A 17,160-nucleotide genomic window follows, 5' to 3' on the forward strand; every position below is an offset into this window, starting at 1 on the left:
CCCGGGCGGCCGTTTATAATGTGTTTTATCTCGGGTGAAGACTTCGGGATCTAGCGAGCCCCACCAGGCCTCACCGGGCCCACCAGGCCGATGACAGGCAGGATGGGACGGCTGTTGGGCCGCGTGAGGACTGTTGGATTCGCTTTACAATGTGGAGTACGCTCTTTTCGATTCGATCGTTCGCTGTCGTCTTTAACCGTTTCGCACGGATTCTTTTTTGAGAAAAAAAAATTATGCGCGCGAGAAAGAGAAAAAGAGAAGATATGAGTAAGCGAACGAGTGAAGACGCGCCACGAGCTTATGCTTCTATCAAGCGTTATTATATATACCTATAATCGTCAGGAAAAAAAAAAAACAATTCAATGGTAAATAATGCCTTTTCAAACCCGAGAAATAAAATAATAATTCCTCTAAGTTTTTAGAACGGGTATAACTCTGGAATCCCACATGGTTTCTTACGTCACAAATTTCTTCGAATTAAAATCGTGAAGAGAACTGTTTTAAGGTAGTCGTCTCGTCAGGGCATGTATTAGATAAAGTTTTCAATTTCGGATTTTATATCAAATTATATGATCAGCTTTGCGGTCGATTTTTTCTGTGGCTTCTTAAGGTAAAGATACCAATACCCGGACACTTAAGCATAGGAAATGTACCGATACCTGAACACGTACCTTTAAAGAAATATAAAATGAAAACAAACGTTTGGATATTACAACTGAAGTTTCAAACTACAAGAAAAAATACTTTTATCTTTGATTTTAATTTGCGTTGTACTTATAAATAATAAAGGTGTCCGGATATAGGTACACGTCCGGGTATTGGTACCTTTACCTTACCGGCTATTTACTCTAGAAAATCGATCTCAAAAATCACAACGTTTGCATTACTTCATACAGACGGCCAGAAAAAGAAGGCTCTATCACGGTTTCAATCACATATTTTCGCATTTTTCGATTAGATGAAGTGAGAAAAAACATATTGCTTTTTGTACATTAGATTTCGAAGAATCCGATGCAACCATAAAATATATAGTTTACCGGAGATTTCGCTGCTAATTTTTTAGTTTATTTTAGTGAAAATGCGGTAATCGAGCAGACATTTTTCGGACGAGGTGAGGTTGGGAAGACTTGGCAACGCCGCTGGCTAATCACCGTAGTTGCAGGTTACGGGGCTCGTCTTTCTTAGCCGACGTGGATAGTGATTGACACCCCTCTCATGCGTTTTGAAACCCTTTCTCGGTACGTGTCAAAATTCAATCGAAAAGTATTTTTCTCACTTGTAACCTTTCTCGACGACTCGCATGATCAGCTGATCGAAACGGAGTCAAATGAAAAAAATCAAAATTTGAAAAAAGTAACATACTTTGTCACGTATGAAATTTTACACCATACGTCATAAAATAAGCCCAGATAATACGCGATAAATATCAATGCGGTATTTACAGAAGATACGATTAGCGGACGAGCGAGATAATGTTGGTTCGAAAAATTTCGATCAAAAAATGAGCCTCGAAAAACGAATCGACTCCAAGAAGTTCATCATTGACAATGATGAGTCGTGAATTTTAGTGGAATCCGACACACGTCAAACTATGCGAGATATCGCAGAAAAACTAGGCGTGCATTACTCAACTGTTTCCCGTCACCTGCAAGCCGTTGAGAAAGTGAAAAAAGTTGCATAAATGGATCCCCCATGAACTAACGGAAAGAAATATAGCATGCCAATTGGAAGTTTGCAGCTCTCTTCTCGCACAAAAGGGATTCTTTTCTTTTTTTGTGGATTGTAATACGTGATGAAAAGTCGATTCTATACGACAATCGTCGACCCGCTTAATGGCTTGCTGACAAAACACCGAAACGCATGCCGAAGCGAACTCTTCATCAAGAAAGATATTACCGCCGAAAGGTGCGACTGTTGGTGACCTGCGGCCGGCGTTGTTCACTATTTTTTCCTCAAATGGGGCGAAACCAATAAAAGAATACAGAGATATATCGTGCGGAACATCGGCAAACCCAATGAAAAATTATATACGAGACGACCTACATCAGTCAATACACATGGTGTTGCTACTACTTTGTGACAACGCTCGATCGCACGTCGTAACAACAGTCATAATATTGACCAATTATAATATGAAACTTCTTTACTTCAGTCAAAAGCGTCTTTAGGGACAATTGATCGGATCGTTTCCAGAAATTCAGATTAATGAGGATATAAGCGCATTTGTATCACGTCAGGGAAACTATATTGCGTTTTATTGGCTTATCTCAATTAATGAAATGTTGTAAACAAAGTTACAATTTAAAATTTTACTTAAAAAATCACATTAGGTATACGTGAAATAATCTAATAGTATCTATTCAGAGTATAGTATTGACAATGATCATTGAGAGTTATTAATTTCGACTCTACTCAGATTCTGCCCAATCGGTGCACAAATGCTGTCTTATTAATTAAATGAACACTGTCGAATATTTTACAAATGCGTATCTTGATTTTTATGCGCTGCTAAATAAATAAGATGTGATATATACGCATATTGTATCTGACATCGCATGCAGAGATGTATAATATAAAAATAAATATAAAATAAATATAAATAAACATATTTTTCACAGAAACAATGTGCGCATACCAAACTTCATTATATATATATATACACACACACACACACACAAAAACATGTATAAATACATTAGTATTAGACTTGAAAAACAATTATAGCTAATGATATTTACACAATGGCCTTGTCCCAATAAACACATTGCCGTGAACACGGTAAGTAAATAGATCCGATTTACTTCTTTTGTCCTGAAAAAAAGGTTGTAAAAGGTGCAAGTATATATTCCGCTAACTTATCCGAGAATTACAATTAAGTAAGGTAAGAAGTCAAGCAATCGGATCTAAGCACCGTCGGCGACGCACCTTTTCTCGAATCTTATCGCACGTACGTGTTTCTATCGTGATTCATCACGGTTTAATTTACGGACGATACGGACTGCGTAAGTGATATAGGTGGTACCGTTGTATCTTTGTCATCGCGGGAGAAAACTATTGAAGTAATTTTTCCAAGTATCGCACACAACACGCGACGTGTGCCTATTCACGACACGCACGAGCGCGAAATCCTACGTCAAAGAGTATGACGTCAATCGCCGTTCAAATATTCAATCGCGACCGAGTCACTCTGTTACCGACACTTTTCACGTACGCACCTTTCAAGGTTCGATAGCAGATCGAAAGCAGTCGGGAGATCGTCCCGGCATCGAGTACATTATAGATTAATTAATGCGCGAGAGATATCCGGTATGCGGTTGCGAATGCACCTTACCTTACCTTACCTTACATTACCGCGATATCTCGCGTTATCTCCGAGCCTTTGCTCCGTGATGCGGAGCAATTTCTCATGTCGAATGAAACGAGGGAAAAGGACGACGTATTTACACGTAACGTTACGTTTTCCTCGCGAAGCGTACACGAAGCTCAACTTCGGAGGAAATATACGATGTCAACGGGGAGGGAGGGAGGGAGGGAGAAAGACCGAGATAAAAACGTACTCTGCCCTAACCAGTAGTGGACTTTAAGTACGACCCACGTTCCTTCTAATAATTGGCCATTTCCCTGCCGGTCGTGTCGCCTCTCGAGCTCAAGTTTCTCCTCGTTTCGACCGACTGGTGAAATAATTCTTAACGCGAATCGCGAATCGCCTTGAATTTAGGTTATTTTCTAATTGCATGCTTTTCAGCGTAACGTCCGCTCACGCAGACTCGCGCGCGCTTCAGCTACGAGCGGCGAGTATTATTTTAATGGATAAAACGTGCGATTTTATTTTGATGCATATTTACATCTCGAAATAATTCATCTCAATTAAAAAATTTAGAATTCAAAATACCCCAAATTCCATAATAAGCTTAATTACGCGAGCAAAGAATTAATCGAATGTATACTGAAAATTGTTTCAAATTATGGACTCTGACAACATAGTATAGTAATCGACAAGGAGATTCAAGATTAGATTTAACGTAAGCAAGTGAGGATCAACCATCAAAGGATTAACCATCAAACATTTATAATCCTTTGCTGATATCCGTTTCTTTTGCTCGAATTCTTGACAGGTGCTCATTCTAAAAATCGAGAAACCAACTAATCGAGATCGATGACTTCGCAGATACAGTATATGAAATATTATTTCTTATAAATATTACTCGAATCCTAAGAAAATAAAACTTGATTATTGGATTTGAAAGACATTTCTGATTTTACATATTGAACTTGATTTTATCCCTAATGGTGATCAGTCGTGGTGAAACCGTTCAACTATTTGAAAACGCGCTCTGTTGTATCACGCGTGTTATATATCGTACATCATCGGACAACGATCCTCAAGATCCTTAAAGACAGTATATATGCGCGAGAAATCTTGGGTGTGCCTAGAGTCACGTGTCTTTTGAAAGCTGCAGCTACCGATGGATGAAGGAAGAAAGACGGGACAGAGGGGGGAAGCGGAAATTTTCCGGATAGAGAAGGGTCCCGAATAGCAGCGAGACCGGTCCGGCACCAGCTGCGACTCGTCCAAACACGGAAATTTATAAGTTCCGAGAGATATGTCGACGAAGAAACAAGAACGCTCCCGTTTACCCAACGCTTAGCTAGCGGGAGCTTCAGCTACTCTGGTCAAGCTCCTAACTTTGAACCAAGCGCTCGAACAGACACTCGAGACTCGCGTGTCCCGTGATAAAATTTACGCACAATGGCGAAGTCCTTGATATCGCAGTTTTCAAAGTACGAGCAGTAAGCAGAAAACGCGCAAACGCGCGCAGCCGGTTTCTGCCAGGTGGCTGACGGATCTACGTTTAACGATACCATCGCGACAGAAATCGTCGGATTGGAAGTGATCCGTAATTGCCATTCGGTTATTATCGCTTTTCACGCTACGTTAATCCGTATCTCGATCGATCATCGTCCGCCCGCGAGCCGGAAGAAAACTGTTTACGATTATTCGTCGTCTCCGTGATTTCCGCGTATTTTTTTTTTTTTTACAAATACACGTTTGCTGGAATTCTAAAAAGGAAAAAAAAAAGGATACGAGAAAGGTCATACTCTCGCTCTCGAGGATCCTTCAACTCTTTCTCTTTTCTCCTTCCCAATGAAGGATAGTAATCAAAACGCGTATCGAGAGGAGTGGAAGGGTCGTGCTGATCGATGATACAGATAAAAAAGCAACGCGCTCTCGATAATATAATGCCGAACTAGAGCAGGACGTATCTTTTCCACTCGATATGAGCTCGGGGGCACTCATAGGCGGGGCCATGTGTCTAAAGAAGACGGGATCGCACATGTCCACCTCGTCCACCTCGGGTATTCATGTCGGTATTCATGGCGAGCAGCTGCCGAATGCACTTCAACGCCATTACCTGCTTTTTCGCAACGCTCGCATCGCGGAGGCGATTATGGGCCCCGACCGGCCCTGGCACGCGCCCGCTTCTACCGCCTCTATTTTTTTTTTTTTTTTTTTTTTAACGTATACCGCCAGTAATATCGTTTTGCAATCGTGTCGCACGATCAATTAGCTTTCCGCGATATTGTTCGCGATCTTCGATCGAAATTGTAATGGCTGCGACGTAGAACGGCCGAGTGGAACGCGCAATTTCCTTTTGCGAGGCGAGCACACGTGTGTCGTATGTCTGTAAAAACGTGATTGTGTAGCTGATTGGGAAAGTCGTTTTCCTTCTAGAATTCCATATGTTTGGAAAGTATATCAAATCGTAATAAAGTATCGTCAAATGCTGGGAATATTTAAAAATGAAAATTAAGCAACCGAGCCAACGGGAGAGGAGATACGCGCAACTGGCAACGGTAAAACGTACTTTTTAGATTTAACGTATTACACGTGCTGCGATATCATTTTTCATGCACGTTTATCGTAGTAAAATTATATGAATGGCGAAAAAATGGTAATCGGGAGCAAGATTGACGGAATCGCTGAAAATGCATGAGCGATACGTCACTCACGTTGGCGCGATTGCGTCGAAGCCGGTTACTGCGTGATAATTACTTCCGGATTTCACTATATTCTCACGCAAATGTTTCTGCCCGCCGCGTACGCTATTAAATCCGAAAGCTGGAAACATGCCATTCAATAAACCGAATAAAGTTTTCTGCGGATGTGGAAGTGGATCTCGATGTATGTACGCATCGACCTTCCTCCCCCTCTCAGCCCTAAACGAGAGAGGAGGGAGAAAAGAGAGAAAGAGAAGAGGGACGAGGAACAAGGGGAGAAAGGAAAAGGAAGGAGGAGAGGAAGTTCCTCAAAACTATTGGATGACAAACTCTTTGGTCAATTTAAAATTTAACTTTTTCTTAACAAAAATGTCCAAGTTGAATTTTTTGCGAATTAAATTTTGAGAAATGACTGGATGAAACATTTTTCAGTTAATTTCAGGTCAAATGCGCGAAGGCTTGTGCGTGCGTGCGTGTACATAATAATTAGAAATATTCTATGTTTAATACAATCACTGGAGTTAGCTTTAACTTGTTTGTTCATAGTCCGCTGCAAAATTTTAATTTGACGAGCTATCGATTTATCGGCGGAAAGAAAACTCGCGGAAAAGAAAACCGAATGGTAAAATCGATCTTCCAAATCGGCTTTTATGTGGCAACGATGTGCGAGGCGAATATTTTGGAGCGTTACCGCGTTTATCATAAAATTTCCTTCGTATTTCTTTTATTTTCCGTCAATGTAACGTATAATATACAAGAAGGCGGATTTGGAGCAGTCGACTTAACGCGGTGGGCTACGCAAGCTGAGTATCGTTGGCAGCCGGCACATGGTCCGCATCATGCTTTTCGAAGCCGCAGATGGTTCCTCCTGTGCGCGATTATAGTTTTTTTTGTCGTGCATGCCGCGCCCGTACAGGCGGTAAAACACGTGTACCTTCTCGATCATTTTTTCATCACAAAATTGATCGGTTTACCTAAAATGTCCGTCCGCGTATGCGACAGCGTCGCTATCCTATCATTTACGTGCTACAAAATATAACGCGGCACGCGCCACGCGCCACTTGCTACGTCGCGATTCATAATTCGTATAATCGTAACTTTATTTACTATCAATATCGGTTATTTCAAAAAGTTCAGTCAAAACTAAATATATATATATTTATTTTTAAACGATACGTAAATCATGACATTATATAAATATCAGTTTAATTATCAATGATAACAATATTTGCTTAACGATCAAATTTCCCACGCATTTTAATATACAGTTGATCGTCAAAATTCAACTGATCGAACCACCGGCGACTTCAGAGAGTTAATAATAACTCTCGACTGGCAAAAACATTCCTTTTTAAGTATTTCAACAATCATCACAAAGCGGACGGTAATTGTTTCGGTCGAGAGAAAGAAAAGAATCACGAGGACCAAAACTGATAAACGGCAGCAGAGAGAGAATGAGACTTCGGTCGGTTTGCTACAATAACGATAGCCAGGCCAGCTGTGCTATGGGCGAAAGTAAGATATTCCGGTGTGATGTAGGTAACTTGTCCATGCTTTCCATTTCAGCTATTTTTCACAATACAAACGATGCAAATGACGGCGATCGCACAGTCTCATAAAACAATCAAATTTCCAATTTCGCGTTCAAGTCTGTTTGCCGGAATTCCTGTGCTTTTAGAAATGTCAATTTCTCTGGTCGCTCGTCGTCAGATTTTACCGTCATAAACTCGCCCCTACCTCGTTTCAACTTTTTCAAAAAAGTTTAATGAAGGAAATGTTAATAACTTTGCTCGTAGTTAGTTTGTAATAGCAATAATCTTGTTTGTATTTCTAGCCATAAAAGAATGTAATATTTTGAAAAAATAATCGCGCCTGGCTATGAAGTACAGAAAATCTGATACGTTTTAGAATCATGTGTGATTGTAATTATTTTTCCTTGGGTAAAGTGAATTCTATATAGGTATTTTAAAAGTTGCTCAAATTTCATCCTTCATAAATTGTCTAAAATACCGTAATTTCTAAACGGTGCGATTACGAATAAAAATTTTATTCATCGTATATAAATTACCTACAAAATTGTTGCTAAATAAATACAAACAACATATTACAGACTTCTATTTTGAAAACTTTATTAAAAGTGAGATAACGAGTTTATATAAAGACATCAGATTTTTAAAGTTACTTTATTTCAAATTTAAATACCCTAAATAAAATAACAAAAAATATTTTAACTACATAGATTTCATGCTTTTATATTGATATGTTATAAATCAGCGATCTGATCATGTCCTAAAAAAAAATTACTTAAGGTATTCCTTTCATGACACCAAAGTCTTAAGAATTAACTGATTTTTTGGTACGAGAAAGTTAAAATGCATATCTTTACGCCAGAAAAAAATTAAACCACATTACCGAACATATATGACTTTGAAAATTCGATATTTTATATGTGACGTTATCGAAAAAGTCTATTTTCCACATTTCAATGTAATAATTTGTTTATCAAATATCTTAAGATATTAAATATTAACTGCGCTACACACACACACACACACACACACACATATTCGCTAAACTCTATACTTTCGATAGTGCCGATAAAAATACAGAGTCACCGAATATTTAAACAAAATATTTATGTTAAAAGTTGACTTGAAATGTGGTTTATAAGATGAATATTTTTAATGGCGACTTTCAAGGAATTATTTGGCAACGCAAGCTGTGCGCTCATGTCACACTTCAGTTCATCACATACGGTTTATTATCAACTTTTATTTTCACAACGTGTCCCTTATTTTTGCCCACATTACTCCTCACTTTATGTTTCTTATCACTCATTATTATTATAAAATCTCTCTTTGATAAAAAGAAAATGTCACAATATATTCTTTGATTGATGAACGTGACATGCACTACATTGACACTTTTGTTATCAACTTCACATTTTACACGCGGCGCCCTGAAAAACGCAGCGTTGCCATATTGTTCTGACAGTAAAATTTACCAAAAAATGAAAAATTTCTAAATACACAATGTTTTCACTTTTTTCTTATAATTAAACATAATAATCACGTATAACTTGATTTTATATAAGTTTAATGCAATATACAAGTTTGCTGAGGCCCTGCTTAAGCGCCTACAAAATACGCTCCTCCGTGAAAGGAATACCTTAATAACTGTAAAACACATTTGTATAAACATTGTATAAAAAACAAGAAACAAGAGTTGTTTACCGATAAATCAAATTAGACTTATCGTTGGAAAAAAAGAAAAACAAAACAAAAACAAAAAAAAATTATGATGGAAAGATTTTGGTTAAGTGCATATACCTGCTACTATAGATATTACTGCGGTACAATCAGCCTGAAATAATTGGACGGTAGAAAGATTAAAGAGAGAACTCCCTAAGAACTCGATTCCCTGCGGACCAAGCAAGAATGTAAACGGTGTCCTGTACTATCTCTCCAAAAATTTCGCAATTCTCCGTATCAAATTTCAAGTAGTATTCAACTTATTAGTTCTTTCGAATATAATTCAAAGTCGGAAATTCTTCAAAATCTTGATAAAAATCTTGAATATCTAAAAATTCTACGAACTAATTTTATCTATCTTTACACAAAATAGAAAATAAATTGAAATAATATAATATAAAAGTATAAAAAAGGGCAAATATTTTAAAAAATTTAAAAATGCCTTTTATTTCTAAACGATCCAAGACTTTCAACATTTTCCAAATTTCCAAGATCTTTTAATGTTACGTTCGAAATATTTCACTATGTAATGTAAAGTTGCAGATTTTATCGTGATGCTTTTATATCAGTATATAAACAGTTTAATGTTCAATATATTGTATCGATTATATATATTTGAAATTTTTTTAAGTGAACAAACATGCCTTCTTATTATTTCTGCCAGTTTCGCGGCTCTCTATGTGCAAAATTCCATCGTATCGCCATTGAGTTACACAAATTACCAGTCTTTTTACGATTATTAAATTATCCGAACAAAAAGATAAAATAATAGTCAACTTTTTATTTTTTATTTATCTTTTCGTTCGGATAATTATTGCAATCTTTTGCAATAAGTACAACGTAATTAATATTATGAGAACACATATCTTGAATATTTAATTACTGCAGTGTTATAATGTAAAGTCAACGTAAAAAGATCCTCATTGATTTTTAAAACTCGGCAGGTTGCTTCGATATGCAGATAAATAAATCAATAAAAGATCCGCATACGGACTGCTGTTAAATCGATCTTTCCGAAGCATCGCGTGACCGGCCTTGATTTCATCAAGTTCTCATCGCTCAAAGCCTGTTTTTTAGAGCTGCGCCTACGCGTTTATATGCATAGCTCCCCCCCGTCCTTCCCCAATGCAAAAGCCGTATTACCTACAAGTAACAGTGTAATCGACAATCGAGAAATCGTGATCCGACGCGAGCGAGACACATCGTGCTACGTTTTTCTCCGACTGTTCGAAACTGCATTGGTGTCGCGGCCTATAAAAGCAGCGATGATGAAAATATGTTTATGAAAATCGTGACATATAAGATTTGTATGTAAGATAAATACGTAGATATATATTATTTCAACATTTTTCTTAACGTTAAACAAATATTAAAAATATTTGCAAACTTATCTGATCGTTTTTTAAAAAACCTAATACATCGATCAACGATATGTTAATTAGAATCATTCGGTATCGTTGCCTCATTCTGACGAAATATTACACTTTTATCCCTATGAATGGCAGTGGGTAGAAAATATAGATCGCAATTCGACCACTTCATTCCGTTTCCGTCAGCCAGCCGGATTAATTGAGCAGTACTGTCGGATATAGATATTTGCTTCATAGGCAGCGCATAACGAGCCGCTTGATGTGTAAAGACGCCAATGGGGAAGGCGGATGGGCACACAGGAGGGTGCCGGTGCAGTTTGGGATAATATGACAAAGATCGGGAGGCACGAGACGATATAGAGGGCGAGAGTATGGACAGACATAGAAAAGCCAGGTGTTTCGTGTGGCATAGGACGAGACCACCCCCTGCCTGCCTCTTTACTCCCTCCTTAAGGGGCCAACCGTTCGGCTTGGGTCGGCACGACTCTCGCGCGCGTCTCTCTCCTTTTCCCGGTCTATCCATAAATTCCGCTAAGCGCTTTTACGATATTTCATCCTATCCAAATTCCTATTTATCGATCACATTTCTACTCGCTTACGCGCACAGCACAAACACATAATATAGATATCAATCGAGAGTGAGTTAAAATAAATAATGATGCATCGCAAACAATACGCGACCGAATTTATTTTTGTGTCACTACGTACATAGTATGTAAGAAAATATTATTGATAAGAATTTTTTTTCGCTTTGCAAACCTCACATCGCGAGTATTAATTTATCGAGAATCTTGACGAAACGAAACGACGCGACGTATATGCAATTTATGCGTACTCCATTGGCTTATTCGTCTATTCCATGCATTACCGATTTGTAAAAATAAAATTAGTTTTTAGTTTTAAAAGAAAAAATTTATAAATATAAATTAAACCAAAGAATTATTTGTTCGTAAAAAAAGACCGATATATATAAGCGCAGATGTCCGTGCAATAAAATATTTACATCGTATACTTTTCTGTACGTACGCGGAAGAGTGGAAAGAGAGAACGATCACATTCATAGATATGATATTATTCGCGTGATACTATTAGTTTCGATTTTCGCCAAGGCCCTCAGCCGAATCATTAACTGAATAAAACTGTAAATAAAACTGTACAACTATAAATTTTGCTGTATGCAATCCAGCACAAAACTCTAATATGGTCAGTGAATAATATCATTTAACACTAAATTAAAAATATAATCCACATCCCAAAAAATATAAAGATTTTTTAACGGCAAGATTAGTTCGATAGTAGGAACAGAAGAAATATATTTTACGCTAGCACGCACGAACGATGGTTTTATTAAAATTTGCGCGGAGATGTCTACAGCAATCCTCGATAGCATGTAGCACATGAATTATTACACGCGTATTTAATGCTGGCTTTAATTTATATCAAAATATTACGCGGCGAATTGCATAAAAAGAAACTTGTAAACCGATTATTCAAACCCGTGTGCGTTTTAGACTGTAATAAGTAGAATGGAAGAGAACGTGTTTCCGATCTTGTTAATGAGAGAGACATATCTACTATATTTATAAGCCATCATAAGATTTGGAATAAGAATTAAAAATGTAGTTGAAAAAAAAAAAAAAAAAAAAAAAAATTACGACGAGCGATTACTTCCTAGAGGCAATAAAATATGAAAACCGTCAAACGTTTGAATAACTGGACTCGCGCCAAATATCGATTCTCAATAAAATCGAGATGGTGGGTGTGTGATGATACGGAAGCCCGAAAAATGTTGGAATTTTTTAGCAGTTGAGTATGGGGAACCATAGCCCGGGGTGACCGTGCTGGAGAATTCACGCGATAATGTGGAAGTGAAAATAAAGAAAGGTTTAGGAATTAATTTTTACATTTTACAATCCATTTGAAATCGAAACGTAGCCAACAACGAAAAATTGTATGACGTTGCACCTTTCTATCACGGAGAAAAAGAATTTGCCGTTGTAGAAAAATCGTATTATTCGATTTTGCGACAATGTAAAATGTCAAACTATTAGCGCAATTTTTTCTCTCCGATCTTAACACTGGTTCTATATAAATTTTCAACTAGTTTGGTTAATCTTGAATCTATTTGAATTATAGTTAAATACAAAAATAGATGAGCGAAATCATTATAGAATTATCCAATAAATCGTTATAAATATTATTACGCAATTTTGTTTTAGTATATACTCTTTACCGTATTATTATTACAGTCAATTCTCGCGTATGCGCGTAAGCGGATTTTCAGCAATTTGAACTCTACTCGGCTTTATATTCGGACATCTATTTAAATTTGTCAAATAGCATGCAATATAAAACTTTTATTTCAATATATGTAATACATAATACTATATATGATATAAGATTATGTAAACAGTTTGATCCGTATCAATTCGCTCGTAGAAAACATTTTGTTATTCATTTTTCTAATTTTTAATGCACATATATATTTTTAGCGATGTGCGAGAAAATATCGCACATTTTTTTCCGTTGATGAAAGAAACCTTTCAAAATCCTTCAAACCCGATATTTCGAGGAAGTCAAACTTTCCAAGGGATTACATAAGAAAATCCTTTTTTTTCTAATTTTGTATGACTATGCACACAAGTGTCCCAAAATGCACGATACAATCCGATTTCAGAAGCAAAGTTATGTTTTTCTATATATATATTATTCCTTACATTAGAAATATTTTACATCCAATAGTTTCTGACGAATGTGAAACGTTTTTTCTATGTAGTCTTCAGAATTTATACTCGGCAAACTTTAAAAGTCATTTTTCTTGAAACATAGTTTTCTATAAAAAAAAAAAAAGTATTTTAAAATTTAAAGTTACTTTTTTTACGCAGAATCATTCCCTTTGGATTAACTATAAATTCTGAAACATTCTCACGCGCTCTCTCTTTCTCTGTCTATCCGGTATCGGTCTGTCGGCATTTGTCTGTCCGCTGCCATGTACGTGTACATACGAACGTGCATCGATATATGTATACGTACATATGTGCGTGCCTACGTTTCTCTCTCTCTCTCTGCGTCAATGTACTTAATCAAAGATCACAGAATACAGATACTTGATATAATTTTTTTTTAAGTTCTCGTTACACTTCGAACATTCAGGATGCATCGGTCGTCATCACACTTTTTTATACTCGAATCGGGCCATTTACGTATATATAAAAAAAAGCGACGGCTGGCGCCTTGTATACCGCGAATATCCGAGGAAGTAAAGAGAAGGTAGAAGAAAAAAAAGATCGTTAGACGTATGGGAACACTGTGTCTCTCGCACAAACTCTACAGTGTCGTCGTCTACGGTTCTGCCTTTTTTATTCTGTCTACTCCGCGCTGCTCCGCTACGTACATTTCCATTTAACACCGCGCGGTAGATCGTACAGCTCCTCGCGTACCGATACCTTCAAATTTCGAGGATTATAATAACCAGAAAATAAAACCCTTCGCTTCGCCAGTAATAACTAACAAAAACAAAAACGATTGTTTAATTCGACTCGACTGGCCGCACATTTTTTGAGTCGTAATTCACGGAGCGAGGATTACGATTCGGTAAATGTGGCCGGTTGGATCAAATTAAAAACCATCATTTTTATATTATATAATAACGTTTTTTTTATAGACAACATCTACGAGCTATCGTCGACGACGGTTAAAAACGTCGACGTTTTTATAAACGATAAAAATACACGGGTGCGACATTGAAACGCTTTTCTTTCTACTTTTGTGCAACACGCGACATAATATTACATGTTTCCCCAAGACAAGACGGGACCGGTCTTTCCGTTCCCACTTCCAGACGAAGCGCGAAGGTGTCGTCTGATGAATTTTTATACGCGCGGCTCTTAAATGCGCGGCTCTTTATCGTTGCGAAAGGTATTTGGCCCTTCTTAACGTTAACGAAGCACGTACGTGCTTTAGAAGTTTAAATATAATCGAATAACGATCGGGAGACAGGGAGACGCGCATTATTTGATTATATTTGCACTTCTAAAGCCAAATGTCGTTCGTAACGAATAAAGAGCCGTGCAATTTAGAGGCGCGTATATAGAAAATCGCATAAAAATCGCAGACAAATTCCTCCGACGACACCTCCGTCTGGGAACGGAAAGACCGTCTCGTCTGGTCGAAGGGGGGGGAAGGGGGAGAGGTGGAGGGACCCCAGAGTGGAAACGTTCGTGGCGAACTGTCGCGACACGCGACTATGCGACTTCGCGCCGACTAAATTCGCGCTAGCGAGCGCGAGCGCGGACGCAGATGTATGAATCGCGTGCATACATATATATATATATATATATATATATATATATATATATATATATATATATATATATTAGTTGCTTTCCATTTACATCAAAACTCAGATAATTCTCACTTGTGATGTCTCTCTCATTATGTCTTTATTATTCATTAATTGCCAAAAAGGATAGAACGACGTCATTCTCACGAGTGAGAATTATCCGAGTTTTGACGTATAAATGGGAAGCACCTATTGTAACAATCGTGTAACCACGAACCACGAGCGCACTAACCTGAAAGTCTGTCGACGAGACGAGACATGCCGGTGACGGTGAGGGGTACGTGGTGGACCGCCGCCGTCGATTCAGCGACCGAAATTCCATCGGCGATCGGCATTTGTATTTTTCCAGCGTTTCTCCGCGGATCCACGCACCGCTCTTTCCTCGATCTCTTCTCTTCCCTCTCCGTCGTGCCGTCCTCGTCCCTCGAGCGTGCACAAATCAGATGGAAACGGGCGTGCACGTCGAAGCGAGATGGAGCGCCCTGGGTCCGCTGCCGCACACGGCGCGCACTGCACAGCGGAGGAATGGAGAGGGAAGGGGGAACGTGCGTGAGTTCAGCCTAACCTAATCTGTCTTTTCTCTCTCTCTCTCTCCTCCTCCTCCTTCCGTTCCGCCACCTTCTCCACTTCTGTCTTTCCCGCAGAGATATACGAGATACGAGACACGGGAAAAGTTTTCGCGACCGATCACCTCAGTCCACGGTGCACGCGGGGCCCTCCATTGTCTGGGAATTTCCTCTTTTCTTTTTTTCCTCGGGTCTCGGATTCGGGGGGGGCCCCCTTCGAAGGCACGTATACGGCGGGGCCGGTCGCGCGTAATCTCCTCCTGGGGCCGCGGGCCGCGGGCCGCGCACGTACGCGGAATGTTTAACGCGTGTCGCCGCGGTGAAAACTCCGCTGGGCGAACAGGCGGAACGCGGGGCGGTCGCCGCTCGCGTCGCGAAGGCAGGAGCGAGAACACGGGACGGGGCCCGCCGTCCGTGTCCGGCTGGACTCTTTCACGCTCCGCACCGGGCCACTTCACGCGCGCTCGCTCGTCCCATCATCGCGCGTTCCAGATATGCCCGCGCACGACGGGTTCGCGCGAACGCGAAAAGAAATCGCGAGCGCCGAGTGTGCTTTGACACTGTTACTTCCGAATGGCGCCCGCCTGCCTCGTAACCCTGTTCTTTTTTTCCCTCTCTCTCTCTCTCTCTCCGTCTTTCACTCGCTTTCCCCGCGTCGCGCCGATACGTACGATCAATTCGGATTCACTTGTATTCCTTCGACAGTCGCGTTCTCTCTCTCTAGCTCTCTCGTTCTTCCTTCACGCGTATCGCTCTCGCGTTCTAAGCGTTTCCCGGAACTCGAACGGGCATGTGTATCTCTCGTTTAAAGTGCAGGACGCGACGCATCCGCGTCCGTCGGCGCGCTCTCCCCCTTTCCCCCGTCGTTGGGCCACGGGCCACAGCGACGCACTATCGTGGCAAACGAGTACGGTGTTGTAACGCCGTCGTTGTTATCGTCTCGGTCGCAGTCGCGATCGCCGTAGCCGTAGCCGCGCTTGTCCCAGGTACGCTCGTTGTCGACGACGTTACCGAATGTGTCATCGTGGTTGTAGGCTGTGGTAGGCTGTTATGTTTCTCGCGCGCGCGATCCCGACGTCGTTCCTCTCTCGCCCGGGCCCCGAACGGGCCCCCTCGTGGATATGTACGACGTACGATCGCGCGACGGTCCGACCGCGCCATGCACACTGTCAAACGCGAAACCGCTGTCCGCTACCGGGACTCCGGACTCCGCCACTCCGGACTACCGACCGCGGAAAGAACAGCCGAGCGACGAGCGACGACTGTCGAGAGTGTCGAGGCCACTGTTTCGCGACCCAACGGGCGACGTTGACGTTGTCAGGTCACCCGCGGCGCGCCTGCGATTGGCCTGAGCGACTGAGCGATCGTCCATTGACGGTTACCAGTTTACCAGTTACCACGCTCTCTCGGCTCTCTCTAGCGAGCCACGTGTCACGTGATCTCGCCTTCCGCTCGCTCCGCGAGGCGCACGCGCGATTGGTCGGTCTCGCGAGCGCGCTCCGTTCGACCGCGCGGCGCGCTGCGTTCCATCCGAGCGGCATCCAAATTGCATATACTTCGCGTCGCCACGTGGTAATTGGCCAGTTTAACGAAAGATAATCAATTATTGTATAAAGTTAATTTCTTTTCTT

The 17,160-nt window shown here is 40.2% G+C and overlaps 1 protein-coding gene across 1 annotated transcript in view; it reads right to left on the reverse strand.

The window, feature by feature from the left end:
- The window catches only part of LOC143907426 (uncharacterized), a 28,628-nt gene extending 11,777 nt beyond the window's left edge, over positions 1 to 16,851 (reverse strand). The window contains exon 1 of the mRNA XM_077424225.1: positions 15,196 to 16,851. Within this exon, the coding sequence (XP_077280351.1) occupies positions 15,196 to 15,298 (103 nt within the window). The 5' untranslated portion in view covers positions 15,299 to 16,851. The remainder of the gene's footprint in view (positions 1 to 15,195) is intronic.
- Between the last annotated feature and the right edge of the window lie 309 nt (positions 16,852 to 17,160).

Source organism: Temnothorax americanus, unplaced genomic scaffold (genome assembly GCF_048541705.1).
Source record: "Temnothorax americanus isolate GAGA-0224 unplaced genomic scaffold, ASM4854170v1 Scaffold8, whole genome shotgun sequence".
NCBI lineage: Eukaryota > Metazoa > Arthropoda > Insecta > Hymenoptera > Formicidae > Temnothorax > Temnothorax americanus.